The 16,008-nt window shown below is 45.2% G+C and overlaps 1 protein-coding gene across 1 annotated transcript in view; it reads left to right on the top strand.

The window, feature by feature from the left end:
- Window positions 1–13,013, top strand: part of LOC311118451 (thrombospondin type-1 domain-containing protein 7A-like) — a gene marked incomplete at both ends in the record, with an annotated part of 65,901 nt that extends 52,888 nt beyond the window's left edge. The window contains 3 exons of the mRNA XM_084193252.1: window positions 10,526–10,700; window positions 12,573–12,746; window positions 12,918–13,013. Coding sequence (XP_084049378.1) covers window positions 10,526–10,700; window positions 12,573–12,746; window positions 12,918–13,013 — 445 coding nt within the window. The remainder of the gene's footprint in view (window positions 1–10,525; window positions 10,701–12,572; window positions 12,747–12,917) is intronic.
- Between the last annotated feature and the right edge of the window lie 2,995 nt (window positions 13,014–16,008).

Here is a 16,008-nt window from a genome sequence, read left to right on the forward strand (position 1 = left end):
CTTTCTCTGTCTGGGTCTCTTTCTCTTTCTCTGTCTGTGTCTCTTTCTCTGTCTGTGCCTCTTTCTCTGTCTGTGTTTCTTTCTGTGTCTCTTTCTCTTTCTGTGCCTCTTTCTCTGGCTGTGCCTCTTTCTCTGTCAGTGTCTCTTTCTCTGTCTGTGTCTGGGTCTCTGTCTGTGCCTCTTTCTCTGTCTGTGCCTCTTTCTCTGCTTGTGCCTCTTTCTCTGTCTCTGCCTCTTTCTCTGTATGTGTCTCTTTCTCTGTCGGTGACTTTCTCTGTCTGTGTCTCTTTCTCTGTCGGTGTCTCTTTCTCTTTCTGTGTTTCTGTCTGTGCCTCTTTCTCTGACTGTGCCCCTTTCTCTGCCTGTGTCTCTTTCTCTGTCTGTGCCTCTTTCTCTGTCTGAGCCTATTTCACTGTCTGTGTCTCTTTCTCTTTCTGTGCCTCTTTCTCTGTCTGTGCCTCTTTCTCTGTCTGTGTCTCTTTATCTGTTTTTACCTCTTTCTCTGCCTGTGCCTCTTTCTCTGTCTGTGCCTCTTTCTCTGTCTGTGTCTCTTTCTCTGTCTGTGTCTCTTTCTCTGTCTGTGTCTCTTTCTCTGTCTGTGCCTCTTTCTCTTACTGTGCCTCTTTCTCTGTCTGTGCCTCTTTCTCTGTCTGTGTCTCTTTCTCTGTCTGTGTCTCTTTCTCTGTCTGTGCCTCTTTCTCTGTCTGTGCCTCTTTCTCTGTCTGTGCCTCTTTCTCTGGCTGTTTCTCTTTCTCTGTATGTGTCTCTTTCTCTGTCTGTGTCTCTTTCTCTGTCTGGGTCTCTTTCTCTGTCTGGGTCTCTTTCTCTTTCTCTGTCTGTGCCTCTTTCTCTGTTTGTGCCTCTTTCTCTTTCTCTCTGTGTTTCTTTCTCTGTCTGTGGCTCTTTCTCTTTCTGGGTCTCTTTCTCTGTCTGTGTTTCTTTCTCTGTCTGTGTCTCTTTCTCTGTCTGTGCCTCTTTCTCTGTCTGGGTCTCTTTCTCTTTCTCTGTCTGTGTCTCTTTCTCTATCTGTGCCTCTTTCTCTGTCTGTGTTTCTTTCTGTGTCTCTTTCTCTTTCTGTGCCTCTTTCTCTGTCTGTGCCTCTTTCTCTGTCTGTGCCTCTTTCTCTATCTGTGCCTCTTTCTCTGTCTGTGCCTCTTTCTCTGTTTGTGTTTTTTTTCTCTGTCTGTGTCACTTTCTCTGTCTGTGCCTCTTTCTCTGTCTGGGTCTCTTTCTCTTTATCTGTCTGTGTTTCTTTCTCTGTCTGTGCCTCTTTCTCTGTATGTACCTCTTTCTCTGTATGTGCCTCTTTCTCTGTCTGTGTCTCTTTCTCTGTCAGTGCCTCTTTCTCTGTTTGTGTTTTTTTTCTCTGTCAGTTTCTCTTTCTCTGTCTGTGCCTCTTTCTCTTTCGGTGTCTCTTTCTCTGTCGGTGACTCTTTCTCTGTCTGTGTCTCTTTCTCTGTCAGTGTCTCTTTCTCTGTCTGTGTCTGGGTCTCTGTCTGTGCCTCTTTCTCTGTCTGTGCCTCTTTCTCTGCTTGTGCCTCTTTCTCTGTCTCTGCCTCTTTCTCTGTATGTGTCTCTTTCTCTGTCGGTGACTTTCTCTGTATGTGTCTCTTCCTCTGTCGGTGTCTCTTTCTCTTTCTGTGTTTCTGTCTGTGCCTCTTTCTCTGACTGTGCCCCTTTCTCTGCCTGTGTCTCTTTCTCTGTATGTGCCTCTTTCTCTGTCTGAGCCTATTTCACTGTCTGTGTCTCTTTCTCTTTCTGTGCCTCTTTCTCTGTCTGTGCCTCTTTCTCTGTCTGTGTCTCTTTATCTGTTTGTACCTCTTTCTCTGCCTGTGCCTCTTTCTCTGTCTGTGCCTCTTTCTCTGTCTGTGTCTCTTTCTCTGTCTGTGTCTCTTTCTCTGTCTGTGTCTCTTTCTCTGTCTGTGCCTCTTTCTCTTACTGTGCCTCTTTCTCTGTCTGTGCCTCTTTCTCTGTCTGTGTCTCTTTCTCTGTCTGTGTCTCTTTCTCTGTCTGTGCCTCTTTCTCTGTCTGTGTCTCTTTCTCTGTCTGGGTCTCTTTCTCTGTCTGGGTCTCTTTCTCTGTCTGTGCCTCTTTCTCTGTTTGTGCCTCTTTCTCTTTCTCTCTGTGTTTCTTTCTCTGTCTGTGGCTCTTTCTCTTTCTGGGTCTCTTTCTCTGTCTGTGTTTCTTTCTCTGTCTGTGTCTCTTTCTCTGTCTGTGCCTCTTTCTCTGTCTGGGTCTCTTTCTCTTTCTCTGTCTGTGTCTCTTTCTCTATCTGTGCCTCTTTCTCTGTCTGTGTTTCTTTCTGTGTCTCTTTCTCTTTCTGTGCCTCTTTCTCTGTCTGTGCCTCTTTCTCTGTCCGGGTCTCTTTCACTGTCTGGGTCTCTTTCTCTTTCTCTGTCTCTTTCTCTTTCTCTGTCTCTTCCTCTGTCGGTGTCTCTTTCTCTATCGGTGTCTCTTTCTCTGTCTGTGTAACTTTCTCTGTCTGTGTCTCTGTCTGTGCCTCTTTCTCTGTCTGTGCCTCTTTCTCTGCTTGTGCCTCTTTCTCTGTCTGTGTCTCTTTCTCTGTCTGTGCCTCTTTCTCTGTCTGTGTCTGTGTCTCTATCTCTGTCGGTGTCTCTTTCTCTGTCTGTGCCTCTTTCTCTGTCTGTGCCTCTTTCTCTGCCTGTGCACCTCTCCCTGTCTGTGTCTCTTTCTCTGTCTGTGCCTCTTTTTCTGTCTGTAACTCTTTCACTGTATGTGTCTCTTTCTCTGTCTGTGCCTCTTTCTCTGTCTGTGCCTCTTTCTCTGTCTGAGTCTCTTTCTTTGTTTGTACCTCTTTCTCTGCCTGTGCCTCTTTCTCTGTCTGTGTCTCTTCCTCTGTCTTTGCCTCTTTCTCTGTCTGTGTCTCTTTCTCTGTCTGTGCCTCTTTCTCTGTCTGGGTCTCTTTCTCTTTCTCTGTCTGTGTCTCTTTCTCTGTCTGTGCCTCTTTCTCTGTCTGTGTTTCTTTCTGTGTCTCTTTCTCTGTCTGTGCCTCTTTCTCTGGCTGTGCCTCTTTCTCTGTCTGTGCCTCTTTCTCTGTCTGGGTCTCTTTCTCTGTCGGTGACTCTTTCTCTGTCTGTGTCTCTTTCTCTGTCAGTGTCTCTTTCTCTGTCTGTGTCTCTGTCCGTGCCTCTTTCTCTGTCTGTGCCTCTTTCTCTGCTTGTGCCTCTTTCTCTGTCTGTGTCTCTTTCTCTGTCTGTGCCTCTTTCTCTATCTGGGTCTCTTTCACTGTCTGGGTCTCTTTCTCTTTCTCTGTCTCTTTCTCTTTCTCTGTCTCTTCCTCTGTCGGTGTCTCTTTCTCTGTCGGTGTCTCTTTCTCTGTCTGTGTGACTTTCTCTGTCTGTTTCTCTTCCTCTGTCTTTGCCTCTTTCTCTGTCTGTGTCTCTTTCTCTGTCTGTGCCTCTTTCTCTGGCTGTTTCTCTTTCTCTGTATGTGTCTCTTTCTCTGTCTGTGTCTCTTTCTCTGTCTGGGTCTCTTTCTCTGTCTGGGTCTCTATCTCTTTCTCTGTCTGTGCCTCTTTCTCTGTCTGGGTCTCTTTCTCTTTCTCTGTCTGTGTCTCTTTCTCTGTCTGTGCCTCTTTCTCTGTCTGTGTTTCTTTCTGTGTCTCTTTCTCTTTCTGTGCCTCTTTCTCTGGCTGTGCCTCTTTCTCTGTCTGTGCCTGTTTCTCTGTCTGTCTCTCTTTCTCTGTCTGTGTCTCTTTCTCTGTCTGTGTCTCTTTCTCTGTCTGTGTCTCTTCCTCTGTCTTTGCCTCTTTCTCTGTCTGTGTCTCTTTCTCTGTCTGTGCATCTTTCACTGTCTGTGTCTCTTTCTCTGTCTGTGTCTCTTTCTCTGTCTGTGTCTCTTCCTCTGTCTTTGCCTCTTTCTCTGTCTGTGTCTCTTTCTCTGTATGTGCCTGTTTCTCTTTCTTTGTCTCTTTCTCTGTCTTTGTCTCTTTCTCTGTCTGTGTCTCTTCCTCTGTCTTTGCCTCTTTCTCTGTCTGTGTCTCTTTCTCTGTCTGTGTCTCTTCCTCTGTCTGTGCCTCTTTCTCTGTCGGTGTCTCTTTCTGTGTCTGTGTCTCTGTATGTGTCTCTTTCTCGTTGTGTCTCTTTCTCTGTCTGTGCCTGTTTTTCTGTCTGTGTCTCTTTCTCTGTCTGTGTCTCTTTCTCTGTCTGTGTCTCTTCCTCTGTCTGTGCCTCTTTCTCTGTCTGTGCCTCTTTCTCTGTCTGTGTCTCTTTCTCTGTCTGTTTCTGTTTCTCTGTCTTTGTCTCTTTCTCTGTCTTTGTCTCTTTCTCTGTCTGTGCCTCTTTCTCTGTCTGTGTCTCTTTCTCTGTTTGTACCTCTTTCTCTGCCTGTGCCTCTTTCTCTGTCTGTGTCTCTTCCTCTGTCGTTGCCTCTTTCTCTGTCTGTGTCTCTTTCTCTGTCTGTGCCTCTTTCTCTGTCTGGGTCTCTTTCTCTTTCTCTGTCTGTGTCTCTTTCTCTGGCTGTGCCTCTTTCTCTGTCTGTGCCTCTTTCTCTGTCTGGGTCTCTTTCTCTGTCGGTGACTCTTTCTCTGTCTGTGTCTCTTTCTCTGTCAGTGTCTCTTTCTCTGTCTGTGTCTCTGTCTGTGCCTCTTTCTCTGTCTGTGCCTCTTTCTCTGCTTGTGCCTCTTTCTCTGTCTGTGTCTCTTTCTCTGTCTGTGCCTCTTTCTCTATCTGGGTCTCTTTCACTGTCTGGGTCTCCTTCTCTTTCTCTGTCTCTTTCTCTTTCTCTGTCTCTTCCTCTGTCGGTGTCTCTTTCTCTGTCGGTGTCTCTTTCTCTGTCTGTGTGACTTTCTCTGTCTGTTTCTCTTCCTCTGTCTTTGCCTCTTTCTCTGTCTGTGTCTCTTTCTCTGTCTGTGCCGCTTTCTCTGGCTGTTTCTCTTTCTCTGTATGTGTCTCTTTCTCTGTCTGTGTCTCTTTCTCTGTCTGGGTCTCTTTCTCTGTCTGGGTCTCTTTCTCTTTCTCTGTCTGTGCCTCTTTCTCTGTCTGGGTCTCTTTCTCTTTCTCTGTCTGTGTCTCTTTCTCTGTCTGTGCCTCTTTCTCTGTCTGTGTTTCTTTCTGTGTCTCTTTCTCTTTCTGTGCCTCTTTCTCTGGCTGTGCCTCTTTCTCTGTCTGTGCCTGTTTCTCTGTCTGTCTCTCTTTCTCTGTCTGTGTCTCTTTCTCTGTCTGTGTCTCTTTCTCTGTCTGTGTCTCTTCCTCTGTCTTTGCCTCTTTCTCTGTCTGTGTCTCTTTCTCTGTCTGTGCATCTTTCACTGTCTGTGTCTCTTTCTCTGTCTGTGTCTCTTTCTCTGTCTGTGTCTCTTCCTCTGTCTTTGCCTCTTTCTCTGTCTGTGTCTCTTTCTCTGTATGTGCCTGTTTCTCTGTCTGTGTCTCTTTCTCTGTCTGTGTCTCTTCCTCTGTCTGTGCCTCTTTCTCTGTCGGTGTCTCTTTCTGTGTCTGTGTCTCTGTATGTGTCTCTTTCTCGTTGTGTCTCTTTCTCTGTCTGTGCCTGTTTTTCTGTCTGTGTCTCTTTCTCTGTCTGTGTCTCTTTCTCTGTCTGTGTCTCTTCCTCTGTCTGTGCCTCTTTCTCTGTCTGTGCCTCTTTCTCTGTCTGTGTCTCTTTCTCTGTCTGTGCCTGTTTCTCTGTCTTTGTCTCTTTCTCTGTCTTTGTCTCTTTCTCTGTCTGTTTCTCTTCCTCTGTCTTTGCCTCTTTCTCTGTCTGTGTCTCATTCTCTGTCTGTGCATCTTTCTCTGTCTGTGCCTCTTTCTCTGTCTGTGTCTCTTTCTCTGTCTGTGGCTCTTTCTCTGTCTGTGTCTCTTCCTGTCTTTGCATCTTTCTCTGTCTGTGTCTCTTTCTCTGTCTGTGCATCTTTCTCTGTCTGTGCATCTTTCTCTGTCTGTGTCTCTTTCTCCGTCTGTGCCTCTTTCTCTGTCTGTGTCTCTTTCTCTGTCGGTGTCTCTTTCTTTGTCTGTGTCTCTGTATGTGTCTCTTTCTCTTTATGTGTCTCTTTCTCTGTCTGTGCCTGTTTCTCTGTCTGTGTCTCTTTCTCTGTCTGTGTCTCTTTCTCTGTCTGTGTCTCTTTCTCTGTCTGTGTCTCTTCCTCTGTCTTTGCCTCTTTCTCTGTCTGTGTCTCTTTCTCTGTCTGTGCATCTTTCTCTGTGCCTCTTTCTCTGTCTGTGTCTCTTTCTCTGTCTGTGCCTCTTTCTCTGTCTGTGTCTCTTTCTCTGTCTGTGCCTCTTTCTCTGTCAGTGCCTCTTTCTCTGTCTGTGTCTCTTTCTCTGTCTTTGTCTCTTTCTCTGTCTGTTTCTCTTCCTCTGTCTTTGCCTCTTTCTCTGTCTGTGTCTCATTCTCTGTCTGTGCATCTTTCTCTGTCTGTGCCTCTTTCTCTGTCTGTGTCTCTTTCTCTGTCTGTGGCTCTTTCTCTGTCTGTGTCTCTTCCTGTCTTTGCATCTTTCTCTGTCTGTGTCTCTTTCTCTGTCTGTGCATCTTTCTCTGTCTGTGCATCTTTCTCTGTCTGTGTCTCTTTCTCCGTCTGTGCCTCTTTCTCTGTCTGTGTCTCTTTCTCTGTCTGTGCCTCTTTCTCTATCTGGGTCTCTTTCACTGTCTGGGTCTCCTTCTCTTTCTCTGTCTCTTTCTCTTTCTCTGTCTCTTCCTCTGTCGGTGTCTCTTTCTCTGTCGGTGTCTCTTTCTCTGTCTGTGTGACTTTCTCTGTCTGTTTCTCTTCCTCTGTCTTTGCCTCTTTCTCTGTCTGTGTCTCTTTCTCTGTCTGTGCCGCTTTCTCTGGCTGTTTCTCTTTCTCTGTATGTGTCTCTTTCTCTGTCTGTGTCTCTTTCTCTGTCTGGGTCTCTTTCTCTGTCTGGGTCTCTTTCTCTTTCTCTGTCTGTGCCTCTTTCTCTGTCTGGGTCTCTTTCTCTTTCTCTGTCTGTGTCTCTTTCTCTGTCTGTGCCTCTTTCTCTGTCTGTGTTTCTTTCTGTGTCTCTTTCTCTTTCTGTGCCTCTTTCTCTGGCTGTGCCTCTTTCTCTGTCTGTGCCTGTTTCTCTGTCTGTCTCTCTTTCTCTGTCTGTGTCTCTTTCTCTGTCTGTGTCTCTTTCTCTGTCTGTGTCTCTTCCTCTGTCTTTGCCTCTTTCTCTGTCTGTGTCTCTTTCTCTGTCTGTGCATCTTTCACTGTCTGTGTCTCTTTCTCTGTCTGTGTCTCTTTCTCTGTCTGTGTCTCTTCCTCTGTCTTTGCCTCTTTCTCTGTCTGTGTCTCTTTCTCTGTATGTGCCTGTTTCTCTGTCTGTGTCTCTTTCTCTGTCTGTGTCTCTTCCTCTGTCTGTGCCTCTTTCTCTGTCGGTGTCTCTTTCTGTGTCTGTGTCTCTGTATGTGTCTCTTTCTCGTTGTGTCTCTTTCTCTGTCTGTGCCTGTTTTTCTGTCTGTGTCTCTTTCTCTGTCTGTGTCTCTTTCTCTGTCTGTGTCTCTTCCTCTGTCTGTGCCTCTTTCTCTGTCTGTGCCTCTTTCTCTGTCTGTGTCTCTTTCTCTGTCTGTGCCTGTTTCTCTGTCTTTGTCTCTTTCTCTGTCTTTGTCTCTTTCTCTGTCTGTTTCTCTTCCTCTGTCTTTGCCTCTTTCTCTGTCTGTGTCTCATTCTCTGTCTGTGCATCTTTCTCTGTCTGTGCCTCTTTCTCTGTCTGTGTCTCTTTCTCTGTCTGTGGCTCTTTCTCTGTCTGTGTCTCTTCCTGTCTTTGCATCTTTCTCTGTCTGTGTCTCTTTCTCTGTCTGTGCATCTTTCTCTGTCTGTGCATCTTTCTCTGTCTGTGTCTCTTTCTCCGTCTGTGCCTCTTTCTCTGTCTGTGTCTCTTTCTCTGTCGGTGTCTCTTTCTTTGTCTGTGTCTCTGTATGTGTCTCTTTCTCTTTATGTGTCTCTTTCTCTGTCTGTGCCTGTTTCTCTGTCTGTGTCTCTTTCTCTGTCTGTGTCTCTTTCTCTGTCTGTGTCTCTTTCTCTGTCTGTGTCTCTTCCTCTGTCTTTGCCTCTTTCTCTGTCTGTGTCTCTTTCTCTGTCTGTGCATCTTTCTCTGTGCCTCTTTCTCTGTCTGTGTCTCTTTCTCTGTCTGTGCCTCTTTCTCTGTCTGTGTCTCTTTCTCTGTCTGTGCCTCTTTCTCTGTCAGTGCCTCTTTCTCTGTCTGTGTCTCTTTCTCTGTCTTTGTCTCTTTCTCTGTCTGTTTCTCTTCCTCTGTCTTTGCCTCTTTCTCTGTCTGTGTCTCATTCTCTGTCTGTGCATCTTTCTCTGTCTGTGCCTCTTTCTCTGTCTGTGTCTCTTTCTCTGTCTGTGGCTCTTTCTCTGTCTGTGTCTCTTCCTGTCTTTGCATCTTTCTCTGTCTGTGTCTCTTTCTCTGTCTGTGCATCTTTCTCTGTCTGTGCATCTTTCTCTGTCTGTGTCTCTTTCTCCGTCTGTGCCTCTTTCTCTGTCTGTGTCTCTTTCTCTGTCGGTGTCTCTTTCTTTGTCTGTGTCTCTGTATGTGTCTCTTTCTCTTTATGTGTCTCTTTCTCTGTCTGTGCCTGTTTCTCTGTCTGTGTCTCTTTCTCTGTCTGTGTCTCTTTCTCTGTCTGTGTCTCTTTCTCTGTCTGTGTCTCTTCCTCTGTCTTTGCCTCTTTCTCTGTCTGTGTCTCTTTCTCTGTCTGTGCATCTTTCTCTGTGCCTCTTTCTCTGTCTGTGTCTCTTTCTCTGTCTGTGCCTCTTTCTCTGTCTGTGTCTCTTTCTCTGTCTGTGCCTCTTTCTCTGTCAGTGCCTCTTTCTCTGTCTGTGTCTCTTTCTCTGTCTGTGTCTGTGTCTCTTTCTCTTTATGTGTCTCTTTCTCTGTCTGTGTATCTTTCTCTGTCTGTGTCTCTTCCTCTGTCTTTGCCTCTTTCTCTGTCTGTGCCTCTTTCTCTGTCTGTGTCTCTTTCTCTGTCTGTGTCTCTTTCTCTGTCTGTGTCTCTTCCTCTGTCTTTGCCTCTTTCTCTGTCTGTGTCTCTTTCTCTGTCTGTGTCTCTTTCTCTGTCTGTGTCTCTTCCTCTGTCTTTGACTCTTTCTCTGTATGTGTCTCTTTCTCTGTCTGTGCCTCTTTCTCTGTCTGTGTCTCTTCCTCTGTCTGTGCCTCTTTCTCTGTCTGTGTATCTTTCTCTGTCTGTGCCTTTCTCTGTCTCTGTCTCTTTCTCTGTCTGTGTCTCTTTCTCTGTCTGTGTATCTTTCTCTGTCTGTGTCTCTTCCTCTGTCTTTGCCTCTTTCTCTGTCTGTGCCTCTTTCTCTGTCTGTGTCTCTTTCTCTGTCTGTGTCTCTTTCTCTGTCTGTGTCTCTTTCTCTGTCTGTGTCTCTTCCTCTGTCTTTGCCTCTTTCTCTGTCTGTGTCTCTTTCTCTGTCTGTGTCTCTTTCTCTGTCTGTGTCTCTTCCTCTGTCTTTGACTCTTTCTCTGTATGTGTCTCTTTCTCTGTCTGTGCATCTTTCTCTGTCTGTGCCTCTTTCTCTGTCTGTGTCTCTTCCTCTGTCTGTGCCTCTTTCTCTGTCTGTTTCTCTTTCTCTGTCGGTGTCTTTTTCTCTGTCTGTGTCTGTTTCTCTGTCTGTGTCTCTTTCTCTGTATGTTTCTCTTTCTCTGTATGTGTCTCTTTCTCTGTCTGTGTCTCTTTCTCTGTCTGTGTCTCTTCCTCTGTCTGTGCCTTTCTCTGTCTCTGTCTCTTTCTCTGTCTGTGTCTGTGTCTCTGTCTGTGTCTCTTTCTCTGTCTGTGTCTCTTTCTCTGTCTCTGTCTCTTTCTCTGTCTGTGTCTCTTTCTCTGTCTGTGTCTCTTTCTCTGTCTGTGTCTCTTTCTCTGTGTGCCTCTTTCTCTGTCTGTGCCTCTTTCTCTGTCTGTGCCTCTTTCTCTGTCTGTGTCTCTTTCTCTGTCTGTGTCTCTTTCTCTGTCTGTGTCTCTTTCTCTGTCTGTGTCTCTTTCTCTGTCTGTGTCTCTTCCTCTGTCTTTGCCCCTTTCTCTGTCTCTGTCTCTTTCTCTGTCTGTACCTCTTTCTTTCCCTTTTTCTTATTTCCCAGAAGCATCTATATTTTTGACAGACAGGTCACTGTATTCTCTATTGCAGAGTGAGGGAATGTTGACACTCCTTTGTTCTGGGCTGTTTTCTCCTGCTGCTGGGGTTTCTGACAGCAGACAGTAGCTCATTAGCAGCCTGCAACACAATCCTAGACTAGCTGTTTCTGACAAACCAAAGATCAATGTCATGGCCTTGACAGACACTGAAACTCTGAACTGTAACAGTTGGATGTTGTCTACACAGCAGACCAGCTCTGTGTGAATGTATAGATGTAAGGGACGTGGTTCAGTGAACCTAGCTCACATGGTGGGTAACCTTTCCTGAGACTTGAGACTTGTGTTAGCTTCCCAAGCTAATGCCTAGGTTTTAGCTCAGAGGGCTAACACAGTCTTGAGGCGCAAACCCGAGTCCTTAAACGAAATGGCAATCTGTGATACAAAATTAAATAGCTACGGAGGTGTATTTTAACCTGTATTTTCCTCTATGTTTATCGCCTAGGGTGCGAGGTGCGGAGAGGGACTGCGGTTCCGTAACGTGTCCTGCTTTGTGTCAGACGGGTCTGGCCAGGAGGAGGGCAGCCTGGTGGATGATGAGATGTGTGGAAACCTGGAGCCCTTGGTAGATGGAGACAAGCGGATCACCCTGGAAGAACCCTGCACCTCGCCCTGTCCAGGTAACTAACTTACCTTGGCCTGCAATGACTGAGGATCCAGAGTCCTGGACAGTGGACCCGGTCCCTAGATAAGAGGCAGCCAAGATCTGACCAGGAAAAACACCTGACCCTATGGTCAGTATAGATTCACCTCTGAGCATCCATCTAATCTACTATGTAGTTAGTTCAACACAGCAGTCCTGTTACAATGTGGAACATTAATGGTGTTTTGTAGATTTTATAGCTCTATCTGGTCGAGAAAGCCCCTTGTCCTTCAACATTATTTACCAACTATGCAGAGACATTTTGCTGTTCCTTTAAGGCTGAGCTGAGTTCACTACTGCCGTTAAATCACATTTATCAGCAGATGTGCTAAGAGACATTTATATGGTCCTAGCTGTGTTATATTCTAGCCCAGCTCTCTCATAACATGAATCTTTTAGGAGCAGTGTCCTGCTGACACTGACTGTAGGCACTGATGACTGGATGTTTAGATTCTCAGAGGCTGGTGCTAAAGAGCCGTCCAACGCCTGCTGCTGTGCCTCATTCTCTGTGTTGATGTTGACTGACATTGTAGGGAATTCAACAAGCTAGTAAAGTGAGTATTCTAAGATTATATGAATACATGATTTCTTCATCTCCAATGACATGAAAGTGGAGATTTTCTCTTCTGAATAAAAACCTTTCAACGTCATACATTTCAGAGAGTTGCTAGGGAAAAAAAGCGGATCTGAAAACGACTAGTGTGAATGCAATTTTGACAGTTCGTATTTCCTTATTTTGCCAGTGCCTGTCAATGACATATCCAACGTCCCATTTTGACAGGTCCATTGTAGCAGAAGTAGAGCGTTGTGACACAAGCTCATGCAGCAGAAAATTGTGTTTGGTGTGTTTGGTATGTTTGGTGTGTTTGGTGTGTTTGGTGTGTTTGGTGTGTTTGGTGTGTGTGTGTGTGTGTGCGCGTGTGCGTGTGTGCGTGCTTGTATGTGTGCGGGTGTGTGTGTGTGCGTGCGTGTGTGTCCAGAGCTGTGCGTTTGGTAGATGTGGACATGTGTGGTCAAAGTAATCTTTGTAGCCTACTTCCCCCCTATTCTAACATTCATATCACACAAACCCTCAACCTGTGGCCTACTAAGTTACATATCTACATAGCCAGTCCTAATCTCCAGTGGTTTAGCTCAGGCAGCCAAGACAGACGGAGCAGGTATTTAATCCAGGTGTCCACTCTCTCTCCACATGAAACCCCACCAGACATCACCTCTCTCCCCCTCCTCTGCCTCATCACACCCCTGCCTCCCCTGCCTGATCGTAGCCCAGTCCATGGCCCCACCATGCCTGACACCTGACACAGACAGCAGACAGGTGATAATCATAAAGTGGATTAGGCCACTTTGGACCTGATGGCTTTATGATTAATTAGTATTTAGACGTGTGCTCACTTCCTCTCTGTCACTACAATAGGATGAATTAATGAATGGCTCTGACCTATTCTTATGGGAAATGGCCTGTTCTGAGAACACCCTGATTCAAACTATAATGAAAAATGGGATCTGGCTCTATTGGGGAAATATCTTCTGAACTTTATCAGGGATAGGGTTTAAACCTCTTTTTTTTTTAAATGAGAATTCTCTGAAGAAGTCTGAGAAGTCTGCCTGGTGACAATCAGTGTGGAAATATAATGATATTCAAAACAATTTAAGGTCAAATTCAAGTTTCCCATTATAATTGTGTAGTGCCAGGGTCAGGAATCTTGTGATATGACCAGGATAGACTCTGGAGTCATATTTTTGGTCAGGTTACATGGTTAACAGTAACGTCTCATATAGTACTGTACGTTTTCAACTGTGTGCAGCTAAATGTGTTGAAAGTTGTGTACTGTGTGTTTCTGTACAGGTGACTGCTACCTGACTGACTGGACATTGTGGAGCCCGTGCCAGCTGAGCTGTGTCAGTGGAGCTGACCTGGGTTTTGGCTCAGTGCAGGTCAGATCCAGAGCGGTGCTGGCCCAGGAGCCAGAGAACCTACTGCAGTGTCCAGAACAGGAGTGGGAAGCCCGGCCCTGCACTGGTCAGTCTATACACACAAACACACATGCATGCACACACACACACACACACACACACACACACACATACACACACACACGCACACACACACAAATGTGCATTTGTCCCTTCATGCTATTATATGTAATATGAAGTATGTCTGTACTGACCCATATCTCTCCTCCCACTACAGAGGGCCAGTGTTATGAGTACAAGTGGATGACTGGAGCGTGGAGAAGCTCCTCTCGACTGGTCTGGTGTCAAAGATCTGATGGATTAAATGTCACAGGTATGTGTGTGTGTGTGTGTGTTTGGTTTTACTATCCTTGTGGGGACCAGAAATGTCCTCCTCCTTTTGGGGACCAGAAATGTCTTCACAAGGATAGTAAAACAAGGAAAATTCAGTGTGGGAACATTTAGCCAGTCCCCACAAGGACAAAAGGCTATTTTAGGCTTAGGGGTTAGGTTTAGGGTTGGGGTTAGAGTTAGAATTAGGGTTAGGGGTTTGGGGTTAAGGTTAAGGTCAGGGTTAAGGTTAGGGTTAGTGTTTAGGGTTAATGAAAATATAATTTTGAATCAATCCTTTGTTTGGTCCCCACAAGGATAGTAAAAAAAAACGTGTGTGTGTGAGTGTGTGCTGCTTATATCCCATCCCCTGTCAGAATGCATCCACCAACACTCCTTCTTTTAAACCTATCCCTTTACAGATGTGCCTACTTCATATGCTGTGCCTACTTCATGTGCCTACTTCACTAAACCCTTATCTAGACTAAGGACGAGTATTGAGTGGTAGCCTACTGTAGCATAAGATTTCAGTCACTGCCTCTCGATTTAGTAGCTACATTATCATAACTGTAACTCTATGAATGTGTGGGATGTGAATTAGGTCATAAGCTCCAATGAATAGTACAATACAGTTCTGCTACAGTCAGCCACCCAGCCCAGCTCCCTCCAGGTGCCTCAGTGGCTGATGATGATGATGGGGATAGGGTTATTTCAAACCCTGTCTCTGCCTGTCGGAGCGAGTGGCGTTTGTTCATTCGAGGAAGAGAGATATTGCTTTCCAAGCACTTTCTGACTGCCTGTCACTGTGGAGCCGAGGCCGCTTGTGTGTGTGCATGCGTTCCTGTGTGTATGTGTGCGTGCCTTCGAGCGTGTGTGTATGTGTGTTTGTGTGTGTAGGAGATAAGGAGGATTTAATCCTTGACGATGACACGTTTTAATCCTGCTGGCCATCACACGTCATCTTTAGGTCTGTGACTGCTGCCTCAGAGCTAGGAGATTCCAGAGGAAGAGTTACAGTGTATATGTCACTTATCATAAAGGATAAAGGATGTGTGTCTTATTCAGCAATTAATTATCTGAGGAATGAATAACCACTAGCACTGACTTTGCTGTTAACTTCTTTATTTTGGAAAAATGTACTTACTACGACTGTGATATGTGATTTTCTCACCTAGCTATCTTAAGATGAATGCACTAACTGTAATTCGCTCTGGATAAGAGCGTCTGCTAAATTACTAAAATATAAATAAGTGAATGAACATTTCTGTAAACTATACACATGATGTTTGGTGTGTAGGCATAGAGTATGACATATCAAATCAAACTTTATTTAACAAGCATTTATCTAGACAGCTCAATACACATTACATTTGTTAGGTAGGTGTGCATGAATCATGATATAGTCTGAATTCACTCTCACCGTGTATTAATGATGCTATAGATCCTATGCCAAGGCATTCCACAGCCATACGCTCCAGATGGTATGCATATTTTATGCATATTATATCAGACCGGTTGATTGGCATATACCCTGTATTTCCTTGACGTAAACGCTTCCTTTCACGCAATGTGGCTTCCGCTTATGATTTGCATACGCTGTGTGTGTGTGTGTGAGTGTGTCCATGCGCATCACCATCATTAATATTCAAGACGTCTTCTAATAGATTAGCAATTTTCTGCCGACAGTATCATTTTTATGAATAACTTGAGGGATCCTGTCCAGGATTACTCTCTGAGTGTTGCTACACATATATCTCTTGTGAAGTGGGATGTTGAAGTGAAGGAATTTAGCAAAGTGGTTGAAGCGGACCGTTGCTGACTGGTACAGAGTACTGGGCCTGGCACCTCTTATTCTCTAAAGCTTGGGTACATATTGTAGAATACCTGCTTAAAAGTACTGTCAAATTGAAGGGAGCAGTGGAACCTTTTTCATTCCTTCAAGGACTGATGCACTGTGTAAATCACTTTGGATGAAAGTGTCTGCTTAGTTGCAGATATTATATTATGTTGTATATATTATGATTAAGCTCAAGACTACCCCTCCCCCTGGCTGCTGTGGTAACCTCTGTTTCTTTCAGCCTGGTTACCGTGGTGCTGTTTAAACGCCTAATGACAAACCTAGTCTTTACTGCCACCTACAACATTGTCATAGAAACCACACTTATCAGGAAGGAAGGGCTGTAGTACTGACTGAACTGTGAGTCAGTTCTAGTTTCCTCACCATCACTACTGTATCCCTCCTCTGTATAACCTTGGTCTAGTTGGTCTAGTTGGTCTAGTTCCCCCCACCACCACTACAGTATCCCTCCTCTTATCTCCTATACCCTTCTCTTGTGTATATTGATTTACCCCAGTGTAGCTCAAATAAAAGCCTAGTGAGAAAACAGTGAGCCCCTTTCATTTTGCCTTGAGGCAGTCCACTGCATTGATAGGCAGTCCACTGCATTGATAGGACAATGGGAGGGAATCTCCCTGAGGCAATCACTTAAAGAGATGGGGATGGGGCTAGGGCTGGCCTACCTTCTCTTCCCAGGCATGATTGCGTCCCAAATGGCACCCTATTCCCTATATAGTGCACTTCTTTTGACCAGGGCCCATAGGGCTCTTGTCAAAAGTAGTGCACTATGTGGGAAATAGAATGCCATTTGGGACACATAATTGTTGTCCTTGATATCTGAAGCTGTATCAGTGTACATTTTGCAGTGAGTGCATCATCTCACTACAGTACACACAACTCATCTGAGACCCAGAGAGCTCAGGGAGCTCAGTCTGCTTTCCTGTTTATGTAAGTGTGTCTGTCTGTACGCTTGCTCTCTGGAATGGTGCATACTGCGTGGTGTATGTCTGATAAACCATGAATTAATGGGAGTGTCTGTTTTCGTCTGGGTGTTTGGGGAGGAATTTTGAGCAGCTACCTATCAGAGTGCCCTAATTACTGAAGTATTACAATATCATATACTGTGAGGGGAAATTAATTGGGAAGCATTGGAGGACCCATT

Source organism: Coregonus lavaretus, assembly GCF_964263955.1.
Source record: "Coregonus lavaretus genome assembly, contig: HAP1_SCAFFOLD_2597, whole genome shotgun sequence".
NCBI lineage: Eukaryota > Metazoa > Chordata > Actinopteri > Salmoniformes > Salmonidae > Coregonus > Coregonus lavaretus.